This window comes from Pestalotiopsis fici (assembly GCF_000516985.1).
Source record: "Pestalotiopsis fici W106-1 unplaced genomic scaffold PFICI_Scf_9, whole genome shotgun sequence".
NCBI classification, from domain to species: Eukaryota; Fungi; Ascomycota; class Sordariomycetes; order Amphisphaeriales; family Sporocadaceae; genus Pestalotiopsis; species Pestalotiopsis fici.
The window spans coordinates 375,656-398,296 of record NW_006917099.1 but is presented as its reverse complement, the minus strand read 5'-3'; the positions used below and the strand labels follow the sequence as shown (position 1 = coordinate 398,296).

General features: G+C 50.9%; 7 protein-coding genes across 7 annotated transcripts; 6 read left to right on the top strand and 1 right to left on the bottom strand.

Moving 5' to 3' along the window:
• Nucleotides 1-924: 924 nt before the first annotated feature.
• On the top strand, nt 925-1,998 carry PFICI_11536 (uncharacterized protein; the record flags this gene model as incomplete). Its single annotated transcript, XM_007840117.1, has 1 exon — nt 925-1,998. The coding sequence occupies one exon, from the start codon at nt 925-927 to the stop codon at nt 1,996-1,998; it is 1,074 nt and encodes a 357-aa protein (XP_007838308.1).
• Nucleotides 1,999-4,101: 2,103 nt separating this feature from the next.
• PFICI_11535 (uncharacterized protein) lies at nt 4,102-5,887 on the top strand (the record flags this gene model as incomplete). The annotated part of the gene is made up of 4 exons (XM_007840116.1): nt 4,102-4,218; nt 4,304-4,790; nt 4,853-5,604; nt 5,663-5,887. 4 exons carry the CDS (start codon nt 4,102-4,104, stop codon nt 5,885-5,887), a joined length of 1,581 nt encoding a protein of 526 aa, XP_007838307.1.
• A 962-nt stretch (nt 5,888-6,849) lies between these two features.
• On the top strand, nt 6,850-11,330 carry PFICI_11534 (Actin cytoskeleton-regulatory complex protein PAN1; the record flags this gene model as incomplete). The annotated part of the gene is made up of 2 exons (XM_007840115.1): nt 6,850-10,100; nt 10,160-11,330. 2 exons carry the CDS (start codon nt 6,850-6,852, stop codon nt 11,328-11,330), a joined length of 4,422 nt encoding a protein of 1,473 aa, XP_007838306.1.
• A 909-nt stretch (nt 11,331-12,239) lies between these two features.
• PFICI_11533 (uncharacterized protein) lies at nt 12,240-14,908 on the top strand (the record flags this gene model as incomplete). Its single annotated transcript, XM_007840114.1, has 2 exons — nt 12,240-13,844; nt 13,895-14,908. The coding sequence occupies 2 exons, from the start codon at nt 12,240-12,242 to the stop codon at nt 14,906-14,908; spliced, it is 2,619 nt and encodes an 872-aa protein (XP_007838305.1).
• Nucleotides 14,909-15,170: 262 nt separating this feature from the next.
• PFICI_11532 (uncharacterized protein) lies at nt 15,171-17,474 on the bottom strand (the record flags this gene model as incomplete). Its single annotated transcript, XM_007840113.1, has 1 exon — nt 15,171-17,474. The coding sequence occupies one exon, from the start codon at nt 17,472-17,474 to the stop codon at nt 15,171-15,173; it is 2,304 nt and encodes a 767-aa protein (XP_007838304.1).
• Nucleotides 17,475-18,007: 533 nt separating this feature from the next.
• Nucleotides 18,008-19,073, top strand: PFICI_11531 (uncharacterized protein; the record flags this gene model as incomplete). The annotated part of the gene is made up of 2 exons (XM_007840112.1): nt 18,008-18,630; nt 18,695-19,073. 2 exons carry the CDS (start codon nt 18,008-18,010, stop codon nt 19,071-19,073), a joined length of 1,002 nt encoding a protein of 333 aa, XP_007838303.1.
• Nucleotides 19,074-20,853: 1,780 nt separating this feature from the next.
• PFICI_11530 (uncharacterized protein) lies at nt 20,854-22,414 on the top strand (the record flags this gene model as incomplete). The annotated part of the gene is made up of 3 exons (XM_007840111.1): nt 20,854-20,946; nt 21,020-21,836; nt 21,900-22,414. 3 exons carry the CDS (start codon nt 20,854-20,856, stop codon nt 22,412-22,414), a joined length of 1,425 nt encoding a protein of 474 aa, XP_007838302.1.
• Between the last annotated feature and the right edge of the window lie 227 nt (nt 22,415-22,641).

Genomic DNA, 22,641 nt, shown 5'->3' with positions numbered 1-22,641 from the left:
AAGCCTGGTCGCGAAGAGATGGTGACGGTTTGACAAGAGTCAGGGAGTCGACGAGGCCGCGTTCAACACCCGCCTTCTCTGCATTGTGTATAATAAGGCAGAAACCTATATCGTAAACTCGGACTGGACACTTTAGTCTATGAGCGGGAAACTCATGGATATAACTTTTCAGTCGTAAAGAAGGTAACGGCCGTTTTTGTTTTCTGGTGAAACCTACCTCTCCAGCCTTCTCCAGATAGTCACAACTCCTCACACCGCCATCCTCGTTGGGAGCACTCTGCGTCAGTCAATTATATCCTCGAAAGAGAGTGAACATTGAAGCAAGTATGGTCTTGATCAGCGAGAGCCGGCTTCTCTTGGAAGACGCGCTGGTGTGAGTATTTCATCATAGAGATTCCTGCGATCTTTTCTGAGGACCTACTCGAGAACCGAAACCCTGGTCGAAGTGGTGGGCGAACTTCAGTCTCTATACGTCATTTGAGCCAAAACGCCTGCAAATGATTGACCGTAATATAAGAGCGCGAGCACATTACCAACTTGTGAGGGCCAGGATACGCGGAACCGTGTTGTTAAATATTGCAAGATGCCTTACGCAAAAAAGGACCGTCGAACACTATGAGGATGTGTGGAATACCAGAGCATTTTGAAGGTCAGCGAGATCAGAAATCACCTAACCTAGGTACATGTATTCTGCTTGCTATTAGGTATTGGTGTTCATGTGAGTTCGGTAGCTCAAACTAATACGAGGGTTGCGCCACAATCATGGGTCCGCTAATAAGCTAAGCCACAGCGTTTTCGACAAGAGCACAGCCACTAACCACTGATGAGCTCGCACGTGGGCTGCCTACTGCCGATAACTCTGTTTCTGCAATGACTACGAACAGTTGATTTTGATTCTGTTTCGTTTTTGCGCAACCCACAACTATGGCGGACCCGACACAGACTCCCCAAGCACCGCGCATCGCCATCAAATTTGGCTCAAGCAGAGCAAATTCGACAAAGCCCGCCAGTAGCACAAGGAAATCTGGACAGCTGCTTCCACCCTCTGCTCTTGGCAAACGCCCCCGATCGCACGCACTGAATAACGACTCAGACTCAGAAGATGAGGACAGTCATTATGGACGCCATGAAGCAGTGACCACCGTTGGGGGCAAGGATGATGTCAATGACCGACAAAGAGACGCCAAATCTGCTCGTACCGAAGGGCGACCCTTGGTAATAGCATGCCAGACGGAAGGCAGTTGGAAGGCAGCCGCAAGACGCAAACCAGAGGATAATTCCAGCGGCCAGGATCGGGAAACAGAGCCAGCAGACCACGAGAAAGATATCAAATGGGGTCTTTCAATCACCAAAAAGTCGTCAGCAGAAGACTCGACAGGAGATGCGCCTGGGAATCCCTTGGACGGCTCACCCACCGCGACTGCGACGGAAAAAACGCCAAATAGCCCTCCAAGAACAGTGGAGCAAAATGCGATGGATGCGCTTTTAGGTATCGATACAAATAAACAGAAGAAGCTGGTCATTTCAGGATCCGAGACCCCAACAGATGAATTCAAGGCGGCTGTGCAAGCAGCTGGCGAGGTTTCAACTATCGAAGAGTACGACCAAATACCAGATGGCGAGTTCGGAATGGCCATGCTTCGTGGTATGGGCTACGATGAATCGAAGCAAACATCGAGACCCAAGGACGTTCGCCGCAGACCTGCGCTACTGGGCCTAGGTGCCAAAGAGGACGAGGAGATCAAAAAGGCTGAATTGGCCAAAAAGCACGGCCATCGCGAGCGACGCCCCCGCCTCGATGAATACCGAAGAGGCGAAAACGAAAAGCGACAGCAGCGTGAAGAAAAATACTCAAGCAGCTACAAGCATGAGCGTGATCGCGAGCGATCAGGTCATGGTTCCAGCAGAAAATATGACGATCGGGATCGTGCGCGCGATCGATATCGCGACCGCGAAGGAGAAAGTTCGCGACATCGCGATAGGCACTCGCGGCGTTGAAGCCACGTTGTCAGAACCCCTTTCTACGACCCGAACTATCTTCTCCATCGAGTGCCATTCTGATTGGCATATCCCCGGCGGACAGCTCAGCCGTGATGCTGAAAACGTTATCTGGGTCCATAGAGTTGTACCTACGTTGTTTTGTAGTATTACGAGCAACCACGAGGTAATCACTGTTCTAAAACCTTTGCGCTTAGCAGGACACTCTTACTAATGCGTGCATTGAGAATAAAGGCGTCGAGCATATGTGAATAACAGTGCCGTATCTCTCGTGAGCGCTCTAACTCATCAACCGTCGAATATGTGACTGTCGGCTGCCCAATATCCAAGCACCACCAGCTCACCGGATTTTACCACCTTTACCTGTTATGTGTGGAAAATCAAACTACACCGTGCCCCCCCCCCTGGTGCTAGCTGAAACCCATCCTATCCTCTTTGCGGAATCACAAGCTCTGACAACAGCTCAAATAGCGTATTGAACAAAATAACTTTCTCCGTGGCCCTGGGAGTGGAGTTTTGCAGCATCCAACCAGAGTATAAGGAAACATCAGGTCAAACTATTCGCTGGGTCTATTCAGGTCCCAGTGCCTTCCAGAAACGACACAACCTGAATGCAAGCGCACCACAAATCTATAATCATGCTACCGAGACGTTTATAGGCACTCGTAGTAGCTGCGAGCTTATCCAGATCTCTGATTGTACTTAAAGGTATACCTCGGCGATCGCTCTAAATCCGCTGGTGATATATATTCGCCGCGATGATACGCAACCAGATTATACTTGTCGTGTATAGCTATTTCAGACTCCAGTCGCAATAGTGTGATCTACCAACACCTCTCGAACATGAAAAGTGAGTACTTTTTTCTTTCATCCTTGATTTGAGTCTTTCCACTCTCCATTATCAACTTGTGTCATTTGTATGCCCGAACATCGCGATTCTACTCAGGCCATGTTGCGAAGGTCCTTGAAAATATTCTCACAAAACTCAAGCTGTATATCTTTAGCGAAAACGGAGTAAATGCTTGAGTAGACTACGTACGTGACCTTATGAATCTAATGCTATCATGGCGTGTGGGTTTCGCCATGTGATAAAATACAGATCTTTTGAATCAGTCCCATTCTCACTTTTCGACCTTTGAATAAACTGCTCTTGTAAACATAATGGACAAGTAAGATAGCTCTTAAATGGTACTTGAAACGGAGGAAAACACGTACCAATGAATCCCGTTGTGTATGAATGAATAGGTATTTCGACAACCATCTTACCGCCCCTTCGAAAGTGTCAAAATAATTCCAATTGAGTGCTAATGATATATGCCAATGAAAAACTGGCCTGAAAATTAGAGAAACCCATATGCAGCATTTGCAGTTCTTGTTTGTTTGGTACGAATCAACGTCTTATCGACTATTATGCGCATGACAAGTTACGTTGCAATTCATAAGTGGACTGCCATGAGACATGATAGCGGCCCCAGCCCCAAGCTACATGCATTAATCCAGGGCTTAATCGATTCTTTGCTCGTTCTGCTCACCCTCTCTACGTTAAAAGGCATCCAATTCGGATGCTGTGGAATCAATAGTAGCAACGGTCCAAGATGAACAATGGTGAGCAAATACCACATCATTCAAGGACAATTTCTTATATATGTTGTTCTTCTGGTTTGAGAACGTGTTGTGACCTCTTCTTCCCTTATCAGTCCTCTTGATTCTCGCAGTGAATTAAACAGTGAATTGACATGGTTTTTGACCATAATGTAGTGGGGGTGATACTTGCCGCCATCCACCCACTCAAAGATCCCAGATCGAATGTAAGATAACAGGCCGAGGCGGTCAAAATGACAAGTACCATCGGTGTACCTACCCTTCTAGAAACCACATGCCATGCGCTAAGAAAGAGCTAGCTTCATACCCGGATACGTCGACGTTACAAGGGTCCTGGTTAATAGGACCCAAGAACATTTATGGTATCTGTCTCGCATGCCCTCCTTACCACCCTTTAATGTTTGTCTCCATGATGTTCTGTCATATCGCGTAAAAGAAGAAAAGGACGAAAAAGCAAATTGTTGTCTGTATGCGCTGGAAAGAGGGGCTACATTCCTCAAGATGTCCAAGCCCGCGAGCGCCAACGGAAGCGAGTCCGATTTTGAGTTCGTCGAAACCCCGAGAGCTCCCACTCCTGCCTTCGAGAAGTCAGAGGACTGTGGAGTGAGGACCACTTCAGTATGCTTGCTCTCCTCCAATATACATTGTGTGCACGATTGAAATGCGCTTCTTCTTGGGCATTCCCTAACCACACTGTGAATAGTACCCTTCTATCAAAAATGCCCCTCTTCCGGCCGATGCCGCGAGCAGCGACAGCTTCTCGACCATCGCGCTGATTACCGCCGTTGCCGGCGTGCCGCTATGGCTTTCTTGGAAGATCGGGGGTGGCATAAAAACTGCCATATTCTTCAGTCTCTTCACATTCGTCCCGATTCTCTCTGGGTTCTGGATCACAGCCTCCGCCCTTGCCCCCCGCAAGAATGAGAAGGCCAAGTATCCAGGCCGTCCTATCGAGCACTATCTCACTTTCAAGAATCAGTCGGACCGCCTCAAGTACCAAGGCAAAACCAAGATCCCTCTCGAAACCTTTAGTGAGATGTATTTTGATAATGAGGTTGATTTTAACGGCGATTGCCTCGAGGTAATGGAGTACCGACATGACTGGGCCAGCTTCCGCTTCACTTGGAGTCTCTGCAAGTTCTTCATCTTCCAGATGATTCCTGAGGTTATTATGCACTCTCGATCTCAAGGTCTGTTCATCACCAGCTGCATTAACAACTGATCAATTGTTTTGACTATGAATTTTCCGCAGACGAGGAGCAGGTTCGCGACCATTACGACCGCGGTGACGATTTCTACGGCTGGTTCCTAGGCCCTCGCATGATCTACACATCTGGCATTATCAGCGACATCGAAAAGGAGGAAACTCTGGAGGAACTTCAAGATAATAAGCTGGCCATTGTATGCGAAAAGCTAGAGCTTCAAAAGGGGGAGTCCCTCCTTGACATTGGTTGCGGCTGGGGAACGCTTGCACGCTTTGCCAGTGTGAACTTTGATGCCCGGGCTACTGGAATTACTTTGGGTCGAAATCAAACTGCTTGGGGCAATAAGGCGCTTCGTGACGTTGGTATCTCCAAAGAACAGAGCAACATTCTTTGCATGGATTACCGTGATATCCCCGTTCCGGAGGGCGGCTACAATAAAATCTCGTGCTTGGAGATGGCTGAGCACGTCGGCGTACGAAAGTTTAAAACGTTTCTGAAGCAGGTCTACGACATGCTTGACGACGATGGCGCTTTCTTTCTTCAGATTGCAGGTCTTCGTAAGCCCTGGCAGTACGAAGACCTCGTTTGGGGTCTCTTTATGAACAAGTACATCTTCCCCGGCGCCGATGCCTCGACGCCTCTTGGATTTTTCGTCGATTCGCTCGAAGCTGCCGGCTTTGAGATCAAAGGAATCGATACCGTTGGTGTTCACTACTCGGCCACCCTATGGAGATGGTACAGGAATTGGCTGGCCAACAAGGACAAAGTCATTGCCAAGTACGGAAACCGCTGGTACCGCGTAAGCTCTCGACGTGACAGAAAAGTATAAATTGAATTCGAGACTGACGCTTACTCAGATCTGGGAATACTTTCTCGCCTATTCCACCATCATCTCTCGCCAGGGTAGCGCTACTTGCTACCAAATTGTGCTGGTCAAGAATATCAACTCGACCCATCGCGTTGAGGGTATCAAATCCCAGTATGGTTTGAGCGGAGCTCTTGCAGCAGCAAAGTCCAAGCTTGACTTGACATCGTGGGCTAAGCAGAATGCTGACCTGTTCCCTACCAGCACCGCTCTGTAGGTGCAATGGTGAATGCCTGGCAGACATCAGCTCATGATACATTTGCATGAACTCTGGGAATGTTTGAGAGAGCTGTAGAAATAGCATCTGCTTTTCCACTGGGTTGCCTTGTTGAAGACAAAAGCGTCGTGGCCATGGGACTCGATGTATATGCGTAGTTCCAATGAAACTTCATTGTAGAGTCCCCAGAGGTTCAAAGATAGATATCAATCGATCTCAGAGAATGAGAAGAAGAGGGTAGAAGAGATCAATTGGTCATGCTACCCCAGGTTGTGACTTGGCTCACGATGAAATGAGATGGTAATATTAATAAACATTGGAGTATATATATATACTGCTTGATGCATCTTATTTCTAATAATTTGGGGCAATGGATGAGTAAGTATGATTGCACTTGTCCGAGCAATCCAATAATCCATATACTATGTACCGCATCAGGAGTATACGGAGCATAAGATAGTGGATTCAGTTTATATATAGGTAATGAGTGGCACCCAATTAGGCGCAAGGGGCACGGGCGTTGATTGGTGCCTTGTCCTGTTCAAGGCCTGACATCAGGCCGCCAGGCGCCAACCTCTCCAGTCGCCCCCCGGAGGCAGCCCAAGTTTCCACCACTTTTTTGTTCAATGATCACTGTCGAGACTGCCTTCCCCCCTGGCTAGTGTGGGTCCTTCTATTAAGTGGAAGTCTGTCTAGCGGCTCTAGCCTCTGGTCCTCTCTCTCGGTTCCACGCGCGCGAAATTGGCCCAAGCCACTCCTTGTCTGTCCTACCGACCGTCGTCATCTGCACCTAATTACACCTTGCACCTGCTTGCACTTCGACCTGCAATCAATTCCTTCCTTAGATATCTGCCTCCATCATCAATTTGAGGAGCCTCGTCGCTCCAATCGCGCCCTTTCTTTTGCATTGTTTACAAGCTCGGAGTGCATTTCCTTTGTCGAACTTATCGTCGCCCGACACCATGTACTCCAATTCCAACTCTTTCATCGGCGGCGGCAACAGTCTGCGCCCCGGTCCTCAGCAGTATGGCAGCTCCTTCGGTATGGGGCAACAGCCTCAGCAGCAGCAACAACAACCTGGACAGCAGCCGAGTCCGTTTGCTCCCCAGCCCACGGGCTTTGGTCAAGCTCCCTTGACGCAGCAGTACACTGGCTTTCCGGGTCAGCCAGGTGGCATGATGCAACCGCAGGCGACCGGTATGCCCCAGCAGCAGCAAGGCCTCCAGCCGCAATTTACTGGCTATCCGGGCCAACCTCAACCGCAACAGAGCTTCCAGACCGGCGCTCCTCCGATGCCACAGATTCCCCAGCAGTACCAGCAGCAATTCAACCAGCAGCAGCAGCAGCAACAACAGCAGCAGCCGCAAAGCAGCTTCTCTGCGCCGGCTCCTCAGCCGGCGCCGGGCATCCCGCCCCCTCCCTCCAAGCCCATGACAGCACAGCCGACTGGCTTCTCCGCCATGGCAGCTTCTTTCAAGACCGGCGGAGCTCAGAGTCAACCGACAGGCCGAAGAGCCGAGAAAAAGCCCTCGAACAAGATCCCCAACATTCGGTTGTCGTTTATTACCGCGCAAGATCAAGCCAAATTCGAGACCCTCTTCAAGTCGGCAGTTGGCGAAGGTCAAACTACCATGTCGGGAGAGAAGGCAAGAGATCTGCTTATCCGATCGCGGCTGGATGGCGATTCATTGTCGCACATCTGGACACTTGCCGATACGACGCGATCTGGTGAGCTACACTTTCCAGAGTTTGCTCTGGCCATGTATCTGTGCAATTTGAAAATGGTGGGCAAGCAGATGCCTGCAACGTTGCCCGACAACATCAAGAACGAGGTTTCTAGCATGGTAGATATCATCAATTTCAGCATCGCCGACGATGCTGCAGGTTCAGGGGCTGGTGCTACAAATGCCCCAGAATTCACGGTGACCAATACTTCCGCGCCGCCGACGATTGTGCAGCCGCAGCCGCAGGCATCCAACTCTCAACTGCTGCAATCTCAGATGACGGGTTTCCCTGGCGGCCAGTTGAGCAGCCAGGTCACTGGTTACCCAGGTCAGTTTCAAGGCTTGCAGCCTCAGCAGACCGGCTTTCCGGGTACAAACCCCCAAGCTACTGGTTATAACGGACCCCTTCCTCCCATGCCGCCCATGCCCACTGGTTTCGCTGGTGGTTTAGGCGCACCGGCGGCGCCTCTCAATGCCCAGCCTACTGGTATGCCTGGACAATGGGGTCTAGTCAACACTCCTGCCAGTGGACTGCCCAACATTGATGCCTTGAAAGCTCAAATGATGCCGCAGCAGGGTCGTGAGCAGGGCGGTTTTACTACTGCAGGCTTATCCGGCAATGCTGTGATCCCTTGGGCCATCACCAAAGATGAGAAGAAACTCTACGATGAATTGTTCCGAGCCTGGGACGGTCTCCACAAGGGCTATATTGGTGGAGACGTAGCTATTGAGATCATGGGACAGAGTGGTTTGCAGAAGCCAGACCTCGAACGGATTTGGACGCTGGCAGATCATGGAAACAAGGGTCGGCTAGACCTCGACGAATTCGCCGTGGCCATGCACTTGATATACCGAAAGCTCAATGGCTACCCTATTCCCAACAAGCTGCCCCCGGAATTGGTCCCGCCATCCACAAGGAATTTCAATGAAGCCCTCGGCACTATGAAAGGCATGCTCAACCAGGAGGCTGATTTCAGGAAGACCTCCGGTGCTTCTCTACTTCCTCAAAAGACTGGAGTCAGCTACATGAAGAGCCATTCACTGCGCGGTACTCCTGGTTCGTTTGGATCTGCTGGACGCAAGGATGCTACCGTCTTCAAGAATGATGACGACAATGTTGGCTACAAGTCTTCAGCGCGTCGCCGTGTGGGCAACCAATCACCAAGACCCGAATCACCAGCATCTGTTACTTCGAACGATGAACTGAGTCTAGATCAGCTCCGGAAGAAGATCAAGGAGAAGCAAGTCCTTCTGGATGCTATGGACTTCAAGGATGAGTCCGCCCTCGAGGAAGACGATATTCTTGACAGGAGAGATCGCCGTGAAGCTGATGAGCTCTACCGCAGAATCAGGCGTATTCAGGATGATATTGACGGTCATCCTGATGCAGCTTTGGCTAGCGGAGATTCCGAGGCCGAGAGGCGCTCTATGAAGCGTCAGCTCCAGAATCTCACTGACAAGATCCCTCAAGTGGCCTCTGAGGTTCGTAGGGTTGAGAAAGCCATTGCTGATGCCAAGCTAGAGCTTTTCCGCCTAAAGGATGCCAAGGCACACCCGAATAGCGCTTCGAATATTGTAGGAACTGGACCAGGTGGCGCAATTACCGAGTCAGACAGACTCAAGGCCCGAGCCAAGGCCATGATGCAGCAGCGCACTGCTGCACTGACTGGAAAGAAGATTGATGTCAGCGGCGACGACTCTGATGCCCCTAAGCGCTTGGAAGAGGAGAATATCAAGATTAGAACCGAGAAAGAAAACAATGAACGCTTGGTTCGCGAAGTTGAAGACAGCGTCAGAGACTTTGCCCGTGGCATAGAAGACGGCCTGAAGGAAGGTGGACAGACTTCTGCTAATGAGCACGAGAAGCGAAGATGGGAGGATGCTCTGGGCGTTGAAGATGAAGTCCGTGACTTTATCTTCGACCTCCAGCGTTCCAGCCGTGCTGCTCGCATTCGGAGTCAGGACCGTAGCGGTGGTCGACCTGCCACTGCCGAGCCCGTGAGGGCTGAGGCGCCACCCCGAATCGACAGCCCAAGCTCCGTTGCACGGACAGAGACTCCTCCCGCAGGAGCAGGAGCTAAGTCTTACTCGTCCTACAAGACTCCCGAGGAGCGAGCTGCATTCATTCGGCAACAGGCAGAGCAACGTATGGCCGAGCGCCTAGCAGCACTAGGCATCAAGGCGCCATCCAAGCCTGGCGAGACTGCGGCACAGCGTAGCGAGCGAGAGAAAGCCGAGCGCGCTGCCAAGCTCAAGCAGGCAGAAGAGGAAGATGCCAAACGCGAAGCCGAGAGACAGGCACGTCTTGCTGAAGAGCAAGGTGTACCCCCTCCTGCTGCCAAAAAGCCACCGCCACCTCCATCCAGAGGACGAAAGGCCGACGATGCTACTGCCAAGCAAGTCGCTGAAGAAGAAGCCGCGAAGAAGGCTGAGCAGGAACGACTCGAGAAGGAACAACAAGAGGAGAGACAGGCAGCTGAAGAGCTTGAGTAAGTGCATTCTATTGACCTAAATGATCATTTCCCAGCAAAGTCTAATCGTGCCCTAGGTCACAAGCGAAGCAGCAAGAAGATGAGCTTGCTCACGAGAGAGATGCCGCTGATGCTCGTCTTAAAGCCCTGGAGGAGCAGGTGAAGCAAGGAAAGTTGAAGAAGGAAGAGGAAAAGAGGCGGAAGAAGGCTGCTTTGGCCGAGGCCAAGGACAAGGAGGCCAAGCTTGCTGCTCGTCGTGCCGAGATCGAGGCTGCGCGCCAGCGTGAACTTGAACTTCAACGACAACTTGATGCTATGGACGACGATGATTCCTCGTCTGATGATGAGGGACCTGAACAGATCACACCCCAGGCCTCGACACCCACGCACGAACCGGAGCACAAGTCCCCGCCACCTGCTCCAGCAGCCCCAGAACCTCCAGCTGCCCCGGCGCCGCCAACCATCGTGGCAAGTCCTCCGACGGAGACCGAGAGCAAGAACCCCTTCTACCGCATGATGTCAAGCGACAACACTACCGCTCCTGCGGCTGCTCCCCCAGCACCGCCAGCCCCTGCTCAGCCCGAGGTGTCCACAAACCCCTTCCATCGTATGACCCAGGAGAAGGCTTCTGCTCCTGCAGCTGCTCCTGTAGTCCCTCAGCCTACTGGAAACTTCTCCCGCAAGCGACCTGACACGGATGATGAGTGGGGTTCCGGCGACGATGATGACGAGGAGGACTCGGATGACGACCGCCCCGCTGCTGGTGCTGCGCATTTGGCTTCTCTCTTGTTTGGCTCCATGGGCCCGCCTCGACCTTTATCAGCTGCTGGGAACAGGTCTAACACTGCGTCTCCCGCTGTTGCATCGCCGGCGATCGCCTCGCCGCCTCCGCCTCCTCCTGCGCCTCCCATGAGCCCGCCGGCTGAGACGACCATTCCGGATGAGTCGCCTTCCGCACCACCCCCTCCACCGCCCATGCCCGAGGCCAGTCCTTCTGCTCCTCCGCCCCCGCCCCCGCCCATGCCACCAACCGGCGCACCCGATGCACCACCTCCTCCCCCTCCTCCTATTCCTGGCATGGCTCCCCCGCCGCCGCCCCCTCCGCCTGCTGCTGGCGACATGCCAGCACCGTCTTCGGGCGGAAGACCAGCCGGCTTCCTCGGCGAAATCCAGGCAGGCCGAGCTCTCAAGAAGACGCAGACTAAGGACAAGAGTGGTTCTTCTCTGGCAGGTCGAGTCCTTGACTAGAACTTGGTTCCTGTTGATCTGAGACTTGGCGTGACAGATAGGTAGCTGTATTACCCTGGTGACGACGGAAGATGTAATTGCAGTGCGAAGTTTGATCCCGTGCCCAATCTTGAGAGAAAGATCTAGACACCAGATGTGTCCTTCTCGACTGGATTTACTATAGCATAACTTAACAAAGACTTCTTAATCATTATTGTTTGTTTCACCTTTGCAACTCGGTATATGTCATTGTTTCACTTATGGTGGACGCGGAATACGAGATGATGCCATTTATCTACGAACGTGATTGCAGTGATTCGAGAACACTCATTTGCAAAGAGACAAGACAAAAGGTAATGGTGTATACGAGACCGCCTGTGTAGGCCAAACCCAAAGCAGATTCGTCGTCCAAGACTCGGCCCACAGCTAAGTCCCGAGTTTCGTGTGTGCCAACGCATAAAGGCTTGGGGGCATACCTAGCTGCGGTATCCAGAGTGGATAAGTGCTTCCAATCTGGGGAACTCTAGCCCCCGTTCCCCTGTGACTGGCTAACAGACGTTCGTGAGATTTCCCCGCGATGCGATATCCGTTGGGGCGCCAACGATCTCCACTCAAATGCGGCATCATGTGGACCAGTCAAAGGCGGGAAGATCATGGTACGGAAGCTTGAACTCAGAGAAACCTGCTGGGTCAGTCGTCTGGTGTGTTTAATCAGAGCACCGTACGGGATATCACCGGCCGAATTTGTATGAACCATGAAGCCAAACCCCGCATGATTCCAAGCATTCCTGTTGACTACTTATTCAACTCATGCCCGAGAATATTGAAGCTATTATAACATATATGATCCTCTAAGAACTCTTGATTATTTTTAATAACTTGCTGTGAAAACCTTTCTATTCGTAGCAATCTCGTGGCACGTCCTTAAATATGTTAAATCAGCACGAACTCGTCCCGCAACAATACGAGCTGCGTGCAGCGGACGCTGAGGGTGGTCAAAGTGACACTTTCATCGCGCTTCACTCAAGTTTGGGCAATGAGCAGACATACAAGTGGACGTTTGAGGCAGTGACCTCAAATATATTCCGCACTACTTTCACCACGCCTGATCATCCATTGCCCCCTTTTCCTTCTGCCAGGAAACCAGTACAGGATTTTGGTGATCATGTCCCTGAAGTGACACATGGTCAAGATGGGACATCTCGCATCATTCGTTGCGGAAAAATAAAGGCTACAATTGAGTGGACCGGAGCACCCACCGTCTCCCTAGGTCTTGACGGTGTAGACACCCCCGTGCATAGAGATCTCCCTTTTCGCTCTTATGCCGTCGATGGGAATGGCGTTGCGCACTATACAGCTTGGAAGAAGGACACTCTCCATGTTGGGCTTGGAGAGAAGGCGGCTCCCATGGACCTCAGCGGCCGAGGATTCCTCATTACAGCCTCAGACACCTTTGGCTATGATGCATACCGCACGGATCCGCTATACAAGCATATCCCGTGGCTCATCAACGCGACGCCAGAGGGCTGCGTCGGCATCTTTTCGACGTCGCATGCTCGCGGGAGCTGGTCCATCGGGTCAGAGATCGATGGTCTCTGGGGACACTACAAGGTCTACCGCCAGGCCTACGGCGGCCTCGAAGAGTACCTCATTGTCGGCAACACGGTCGCCGAGGTCGTGCAGTCGTACGCGCGGCTCGTCGGTTTCCCGCTGTGGGTGCCCCGCTACATGATGGGTTACATTGGCGGCGGCATGAAGTACACGATGGAGGACGCCCCTGTCCGGGCCTGTGATGCCGTCCTCGGCTTCATCCGCAACTGCGAGGAGCACGATATGCCCTGCTCTGCGTTCCAGATGAGTTCCGGTTACACCGTGGCCGAGACGGAGCCCAAGACTCGCAATGTCATGACATGGAATTACCACCGTTTCCCGGATCCACGCGCCTTTACGCGCGAGGCGCACGCGCATGGTGTGCGTCTGCTTGCCAATGTAAAGCCATACGTCTTGGCCAATCATCCGGCTTATCCCGCCTTGGCCGAGGCCGGCGCATTCTTCAAGGACCCCGGGACTGGTAAAACGGCCGTTGCCAGGCTGTGGAGTGCGGGAGGCGGTGAGAGTGGTGAGGGCAGTCACATTGACTTTACCTCCAAGGCAGGTTACGATTGGTGGTACCAGGGCGTTCTCGATCTCAAGCACGTTGGTATCGATTCCATGTGGAACGATAACAATGAGTATAACATTGCACGTGATGACTGGGAGTGTTCGCTCGAGACAATCGACATTCCGAAAGGTGAGGCTCGTCGGCACATTGGACTCTGGGGCCGCGCGGTCAATACCGAGCTCATGGGAAAGAGTTCGCATGATGCTACGGTTGAAGCAGAGCCGAAAGAGCGCCCCCTGGTCTTGACCCGGTCTGCTACGGCTGGCACCATGAGATATTGTGCCAGCTCCTGGAGTGGTGATAATGTTACCAGCTGGGAGGGCATGAAGGGTGCCAATGCACTTGCACTGAACGCTGGCTTCTCTCTTCTCCAAGTAAGTCAATAATTTGGCCAGTCCAAGAATGATACTGATATAGACTGTAGTGCTACGGCCATGATATCGGTGGGTTCGAAGGACCACAGCCGACTCCCGAGCATTTGGTCAGATGGATACAATTGGGAATCCATTCCCCACGCTTTGCCATCAACTGCTACAAAACCAACCCCAACGACAATCTCGTGGGAGACGTCATTGAGCCTTGGCAGTACCCTTCCGTGTCCCCCATCATCCGGGCCGCAATCAAGCGTCGATACCAACTTGTGCCGTACACGTACTCTTTGATGCTCAAGTCTGCCCTGACCGCCGTTCCGCCCCAGAGATGGACTGGCTGGGGCTATGAGTCCGACCCGACGGTGTGGTCCAAGGAGATCACCAGAGGTGACTCGCAATACTGGTTTGGCGACGCGCTCTTGATTGCTGGCGTATATGAGCCCGGCGTATCCTCGGCGAGGGTCTACCTCCCAGGGCGTAGTGATGATCCGGGTTTCCTCAACACCTCGGCGCCGTACGATTTCTTGGCGGCTGGACAGTGGCACGAGATATCGTCTACTTGGCATTCTTCGATCCCAGTCATTGCACGCATCGGGTCGGCTATCCCCATTGGCAAGACCGTCCCGACCACTTGCGTCGCGGGCGACGATGTCGAGTTCCCCAACCTGGCCAAGGACGACTGGCGTGGCGTGGAGATATTCCCCCCGCCCAGCCCTCGACATGCTGATATCGGGGCAGAGGCTTCGAGTGGCATGTCGTCATCCTCGTCACAAGAACAATGGTTTACGAATGATTGGCTGGAAGACGATGGTATTAGTCCTGAAGCCAAGGCAGATCTCTTTTCAGTTACCATCTCGTATGCCGCGGCTGCTCAAGCCATTCAGGTAAAGATAACATACCAGAAGCAAGGCTCATATGAGCCTCCTTGGTTGAAGACCGGTCTTCATGTCGTTCTGCCAGTCGGTGAAGAGCGAGGCGTCGTCACCAGTGAAGGCCATGTGCATAGTTCTGACCGGGATGAAAAGGGTCGGCGTGTCTGGATTTATACTGCCACCGACGGAATATGAAGGGGAAATACGCCGTCATGATAGTGAAGTCGACTCTCCAATAAGACTCAGGATATAAGCTTTAATGTATGCCCTGGGGCTTGGCGAATTTCACAGCGCTTATTGGTCATGGTAAATATGCTTTGCAAGTGTCATGATATCTTGCTTGCGAATGAACCACATATGTCGCTTATATCTTATGGCTGAGAGTAGAGTACATGATGTTCATAGTGGAAGTTGTGCTGCTAATCAGAGACCGCTGATATTGAACAAATATATTCTTCTATACTCGTGAAGCCTCTGAAGCTCGCTCAATTGGAGTCCACTGCCAAACAAACAGTAAATTGGCCTCTGATGCAGAAATTAAAAATCTTCCAGTCCTGGAGACCGCCACCGCTTGAATCCGGCCCCTCAGATCCTGCACCGTCTGCTTTTTCTGACCCGTTCTGAAGTCCCATATTCTCACCATCCCATCCTCAGATGACGAGATAACGTACTGACCGTTTGTCGAGACTGCTAACAGTTTGATCGGACTCCTGTGGCCCACAAGTCTTCGTTGCTCTGCACCTGTCTTGACGTCCCAGATCCGTACTGTCCTATCATTGCCTGCCGAAATTACGGATACTCCATTGGGGGAAATCACCAATGAGTTGATCCAACCCCTATGGCCTTTCAATAGGTACTCGCCCTGGCCCAATTTAGCATCCCAAACACGTACAACACCATCTGGGCTCGACGCCAAGGCGACAAATTGCCCATTAGATGATATTGCCATTGGAATGTACGCGTACGCTTTGGAACATCGCCATTGTAGATCATACTCTTTGGTGCCCGTGAAGATATTCCAGATACTGACGGTGCCTACCCATTGATTGTCTGTTGTTATCGTTCGTAGTTCCACATACTGATTTATTGCCACAAATTGGCCGTTGGCCGACATTGCCACTGACGAAACAGGACCTTCGGCGCTGCCAACCCCGATTACTGACTGTATTGCGCCCGTCTTGACGTCCAAGGTTTGCACAAAATGATCGTCGGTCGTGAACGCCACAAACTGTCCAGTAGCGGAGATCGCCAGCGAGGGAAATCGGCCCATGCGATTGGCAATCTCTTGTTGTTGCGCACCCGTTTGGATGTTCCAGATCCGCACAGTGGCATCTGCCGACGACGACGCCATGAATTGGCCATTCGCCGACATGGCCATTGAGCGGACTAGACCCTTGTGGCCCTTGAGCGTCCCCAAATATGCGATCCACCTCTTATCAAGCATGATCTGTGCCCACGAGGTTGGGTACTTGTCACGCCCCAGGTTAGGGAGACCCTCGAGCGATTTCATGTATTGACTCCAGCCAGCATGTGACTTGTTATGCGATTGTTGGATAATGTCATTGTAGACATGGCTTAGCGGTACTACAAATGCAACCGACGTGGAGCTCCCGCTCACTATATGACCGTACACCTGGCCCGTCTCGTTGGCGACTACAGCTCCCGAGTCCCCGGCGCGAACACCCGAGTCTAGGTAAGCCACAAAGACCTCTTGGTATCTTGTGCTGCCTGGGAGCAGTACATGTGTGGCACTTTTTTTGATAGTGCCTGACAGAATTCCATGGGACGAGTGAACCTGAGCTATGCTCCCCTGCTCTGTAGGCTCAACGATCAAAGCCGAGGTCAGAAGCTCCATGCCGCGGTATGGTTTATGGTAGCTCCCATAGGGTGATTTGAAAAGAGCGTAGTCGAGTGCAGTCGAGGTAAAAAGGCAGTCTTTTAAGCTTATGTGAATGCTCGTTAGCATTGTTCGGGTAGATGCACCTGACGTTTGGGCCTTGAGATGTTTTGTTCCTTGAGATTCTGCTGTATGTGATTTTGAACCTCTGTGGATTACATCTGAACTGGGAGACAATGGATGAACGGTGCCTTCTTCGTCCGTTGAGAGTATGGTTGGATGGCCTTCAGTTGCTGGCGTGGCATCATAATTCATGTGCACGTCATAGTCTCTGAATCCATCAAATTCAAATTCCGAGGAACTTGTGTCTGACTCATTATGGTGGAGATTTTCCCAGAGTCGTGGATCGCGAAATATATGAGCTGCGGTCAGCCAGTATTGGACGTCGTCGAGCTCCCAACCGAGGCCGCTGGTTGCAGATACTGTTCCGTGGTCAAAGTGAATTTTCAGGCTTGTGGACCGACGTGAACCTGTGAGAAACTGTTCAAGCTGGACCCAGTAGCGGCGACTCTCATCCAAATTTCGACCGTTGAAAGCTTTTGTGCTTGTAGTGCCACCACAAAGTGTCTGATTTCCGATATGTGGTGGTTCGGCCCATTGGCCAACGTGCATCCCTGGGTGTTCGGCCAACAGCCTGCTCTCTTTGATGATCTTCATTGCTCTTTTTCTTGCAACTTTGTTCTCTCCTGTAAACATGATGTGCGGCATTGCAGTTTCCATGTCGGGCCCAACCATGTAGAGACCGAACCAAATGAAATCTGAATTGGGGAGAGGCCCCTGCCTCTCCTCCAGGGTCTTGTAGATTCTTGGTATCAGTTGATTGTAAGCCTCCAAGGCTGGCCCCGTGGCTTCCCAGTAAGACATCTTGGAGTCTTTGAAAGGTCCGAATGATTTACCTATCGAGTCCTGTGGTTGTGGCCAAGTGGGCCGCCGGAGCTGCGGAAAGATGGAGAGCATCGGAGTCCCGGCGACCAGATTTGATTACTCCCAACAAGGTCCGGAATGATATCCATCAATTCTCCGACCTTGAATATTTCGCGATGCGCCTCATACCGAAAGTGCTGGGCGTCTTCGGGGCGTGGAATACGACAAGGATGACCACCAAAAAGCCAGACTCAGCTTCATGCACAATTTCCTTTCCCCTCTTTTCGGGCACGCAGCCCCCATGCTGTTCAGGTGGTTACACGGACGTCATTTCAGACCAATTAGAAGCAGGGTATCGATTACCCGAGCTGAATCCCATGGTATTGTTGGCATCCTCTAGCCTGATTCCAATGTCCTGGTAACTTGCTATATTCTTTTTATGATGGAAGCTGTTGGGACAGACCTCAAAAAAAACTCCAGTATTAGCGTACAAGACAACCCCGAGGCGATATTAGAAGCTCAAACTCTCAGTCATGGTGGTGGAAAGCTTTGAACTGAGAGCGCAGAACCTCTCGCAGCAGGTTCAAGCCCTGGTTGCGGAAGAAATCTTTGGTTCGGTTCAGGCTAGTCAACTAAGTCCGTATTTTCACTATTATAGCCGCCAGTGCAGACAAATATCCACCATGTCCATGCATCATGGCCAGCATCTCCCTGTATCCAATCATGTCAAGCTCCTCGATCTGATCAAGAAGATCCGCCTCCGAACTTCACACGCAGACATCACACAAGGGCTCATGGCCGACCACCCGACGTGTGTTGAAAACGTGATTCACAACTCAATCGACTTGGCCGTGCGTCTTCTACTCATGATTGATGTTGGTATGTTTGAGTACGCATATACGGGGCGAGACACAATCACTTGGAAGGCTGGTACTATCGATGATTTCTTGGGAACATTGGACCTTTTCACTGGCCAACCAGAGTTACCATGCGAAGGCCTCAAACTCGAGGCGAGTTTCAATGTTGTCGACCTAGAACGTTTCGCCGGGTTCGATGTTCAGCTCACCACCAATTTGGCAGATCATCTGCTGGTTCGAGAAGATGTCCAACGTGTCACCATTTTCCATCATGCAACATTTTTGCAGCATCAAAGAGAGTGGGTGTATTGCCCTCCATACATACGAAGAAAAAACACTCCTCCATGCTGACTTTATATGCAGAATCTCCACAATATTCCCTCCGGGCTTCGTCGAGGAGACTTTACAGACCATTGCACTATTGTTTCCCAGGGGAGACAAGAGAGTCGAAAGATGGTATCGCAGAAAAGGCAATCGCGACGAGCTTGACATGTCAGCTTTGAGATGCGGTCATGCAATCAGACATGTAGAAAAATACAGGTTTTGGAGGGATCGCTTGGTCCAGCTCAAGGAATCTTTCGATGACACGAAACTGCGGACAGTTACACAGTGGTGGCATGATCGGCGGGACGGGGTACAGTGGTGGACATTCTGGATTGCTATTTTCTTCACCGTCTTCTTTGGCCTGGTTCAAAGTATCGAAGGTGCTTTGCAGGTATACAAGGCGTATCACCCTACCTGACATTAGCTTATCACCCTGGGATTCTATAAGTTATGTCTATCTAATTGACTCGAGAGAAGTTGTGGCCAAAGCTACCATGTTACTTTATTTGGAAAAGGCCTCCAACGTCTGGTGATATAACAAAGCGGAGCTTGCCAAGTATGTGATCGCAGAAAAGCCGGCCGCCAGACCCAATAAAACTAAGTACTATCACACCAATTCTGTGAGTTCAACGTTCATGGTTTGGGAAGTGCTCAAACGTACCTTGACATCAACGGACGACATTGGAAACTCGAGATGGGCGAAGATCTCCGATACCAACCCCGCCAGGAATAGGATCAATCCTATGTTCAGCAACATTATGGGAACTTGCTACACGTACATTTGAGCCCACCGAGGCTTGGGGATGTCCCGGTCGTCCGTTCGCTTTCCTAGCATTGTGCGGATTCGCTTCCATCGGTCGGAGCCGCAACATATTCGATTCAAAGCCAGAGATTGCTGCATCGCGAGGCTGATCGATGTCAAGTCCACAATGAGACTTCCGTACCATAGGCCTTTGGTTGCCCAAAACATCTGATCGATATCTCTCCAGGAAAACACGGCACTCACTACACCGGCGAGTAGTGCACACTTGGAGAAGCAATATGTCAGTCAAGAGGCACCATCAAACGTGAGTTAAAACCACGAACCGTGATGCCCACCCAGGATAGCTCCGACAATTTACGATCTATCCAAGATGAAGTCAAGATGTCGGCTTTCGACAGGCTTGAGCTATTGATTGTCGCTTGCGCATCGGCGGCGGCATCGGCGGCGGCATCATTCGCTTGAAGTAGTTCAGCGATTGGATCGTAAGTGATTCGCCACGGTGCAAAAATGACTTGTAATACGGTCGCGCACACTTTTCGGGCGCTTTGAAGAGACTTCATTCCAGTTCTAATCAACATCGCTGTCGCGAAACGTCTCTCATGATTATCTGTGATATTTGTTGAAACCAGTATATGAAGTGAGGATAAGGTTGCCGGCGGGCTGACTTCTGCTCCAGGCAGTGCTTAATCGACGATTAGAAATATAGGCCTGTCAACCAGTCAATCATCGTGCTTTGTGAATTGAAGAAAAGTTGGTTGGTAATACGAATAATAAAACGAAATAGCATTATTACTGAGCGAGCGACAGTAACTGCCTACAATTGCATAGCCATTTTGTATCAAGTCGGGCCATCATTCATGAGTCGACCAATCAGCCTGTATATTGAACGCGGTGATAGCAATGGCAGGCTACTTCACTGTCCGCGGGCGGTGGCTGTGTACTTCGGGCGCTGCTGGCTGTAGCACAACACATTAACCAACGACATTCTATTGGTAAAAGATGCCCCCAACTCACAATCTGGTCAGATACAGGCGGTTCGGGCACGCATGCATCAGCTGGCCAACTATCTGACATCCGGTAGACCCCTGATCTGACAGCATCGCAGTGCCACAAAATGATGTCCACCTTGACAAGACTGAACGCGCGAAGGGCAATTGAAGATCAATTTTTCTCTTTCTTATTATACTTCTTCTTTTCTCTTTTCTTTCTCAAATTCTCTTTTTCAAATAGAAACCGATGGCGTGGCTTAGTCAAGACTCTCACTTTGACGGATTAATTGAGCTTCACCATTTTGATCCTCGAGAATCCGACCGCCTACGCTCTTGAGTAACATATCTCTACCTATTTCGAAACGCACCAGATCCAGAAACTCGAGTTGCCAATGGATTCGAAGATAAGAGTTGAATTGAAAGTCACAATTGATAGCAAATTGACAATGTTATCGAGACATCCCATCAGCGGCCGCAAAGTAAAGCCCACGTTCGGAATGCCATCTTGGTGTTTGGATCCAGGTTTTCGGTTTCTAGCGGTGAGTCCGATTACGCAAGCATTTATTTCTTGATATTCCCTTCGTCTGACATACTCATTATTTCGATTTCTAGTATCTTCGAGCTATCCGGGGACACACCCTGTGGAATTATTCATCACAGATAACAGTAACAGACGAATTCAGACTTGATCACGTGGATCAGGTGTCGCCTCTACTTGATTGCCTTTTCAACGGCATTGGCCTGCGCGACGAGTATTTTCTCTTTGCTTTCGGATTGAGCATGAGCGTCCGCTTGTCCGAGACTACTTTGTTAAGATGCGTTGCACAATTTCGCCATGATCTTCTACGAAGAGCTAAAACAAGCGGTTCCTTGCTTCACGACCCAAAAAGGCTTGACCTTTTCAAACACGGACACGAAGACATAATCACAGATTTCATAGACAGCCTTGGCGGACAGTTCTACAGTCATTTAGTTGCAGAAATTGCCATCGAGCCCGCCCTGAACAAGGGCCTCTCCATCCCGGCTGTGCACGAACCGGTCCTATGGAGCATGATGACAGCGTCGTTCATCAGGTGGATGTCTTTGAAATATGGATTAGTCTCTGAACGCCGGCGCGTCTACCTTTTAGCTACAAGAATAGACCGATCTGCCTCATTCCTTAGTAGGATGGATATTCCACGAGCGGAGAGCCCACATTTGATCTCTGCACGGTTGAAGGGATGCCTTTTGGGTACATTTTATCATTGGGCACTCTTGATCAAGCGTGATGATGGACATCTGAGAGAATCGATACTCTGCCAGTTGACAGTCTCTCGTGGCCGTGTTCGATTGGATGCAACAGAGAACCCTACACTCGAGGAAGGTGTCTTGGAAAATGCGAGGTTTATTGGATTCACAATGTGTTCCAACAACCTGATCAGGGATCAAGGTAAGCGATCAGCTTGTACAGAATACCCCCACTTGATGAATAAACTAATCAAGTGCCATCCAGCGCGCCAAGTCCTCCATAGCATGCCAGTCGCCTACAATGTCATGAACAACAACTGCCAGACATTTTGCAGCCGGTTATTGGAACGCATCCAGCACGTGACCAGTTCTTCTGAGCTGTACACGGGTCGAGGAAATATCCATGTGGAAGCGTTCGATCACATCGTGACGCGACGAGCGATTGAGCTCGTCTGCCACACCATCGCGGTGGAACGAGAGAGCAGCAAAGCAGTGACCCACAGTGTCGACGTGGCCCCTTCGAGTCTGAATGCGGTTATTCTCGTCGTAATGAATGGGCTGACGCTTATTGTTTTGTACTGGTCTTACAAGCAGCTCAGCGGGTGGCTCTACTCTCTGCTCGTGCTGGCTCTGGCCTTGAACAGTCTTTATGGCAATTCTGGGCTGTTCCGCCTACTACACAACCGGGCACCCGGTGAGGAGGCTTGCGAGAGCGACGATATGGCTAAATTAGCAAAACTAGTGATGAAGCACTCCGCTCGCAAGAGCATTGGGTACTAGCAGAAGTCTCCAACACAGCTCGATTGACAATCTCATCCCCAGTTCCTTGACTTTCTTCCCTTACACTCTGTCTTTGCCTTTTTCTCTTTTGCTCCAATTTTCCCTTCCTTTTTTCCCAAGAAGAAGAGAGAGAATAACTGTTGCTAAATAATGCACTTTTACCGTAGAGCCGAGGTACCGAGACTTCTGCTAACTTATTTCACATTGGCGGAAGGAATAAAAATCAA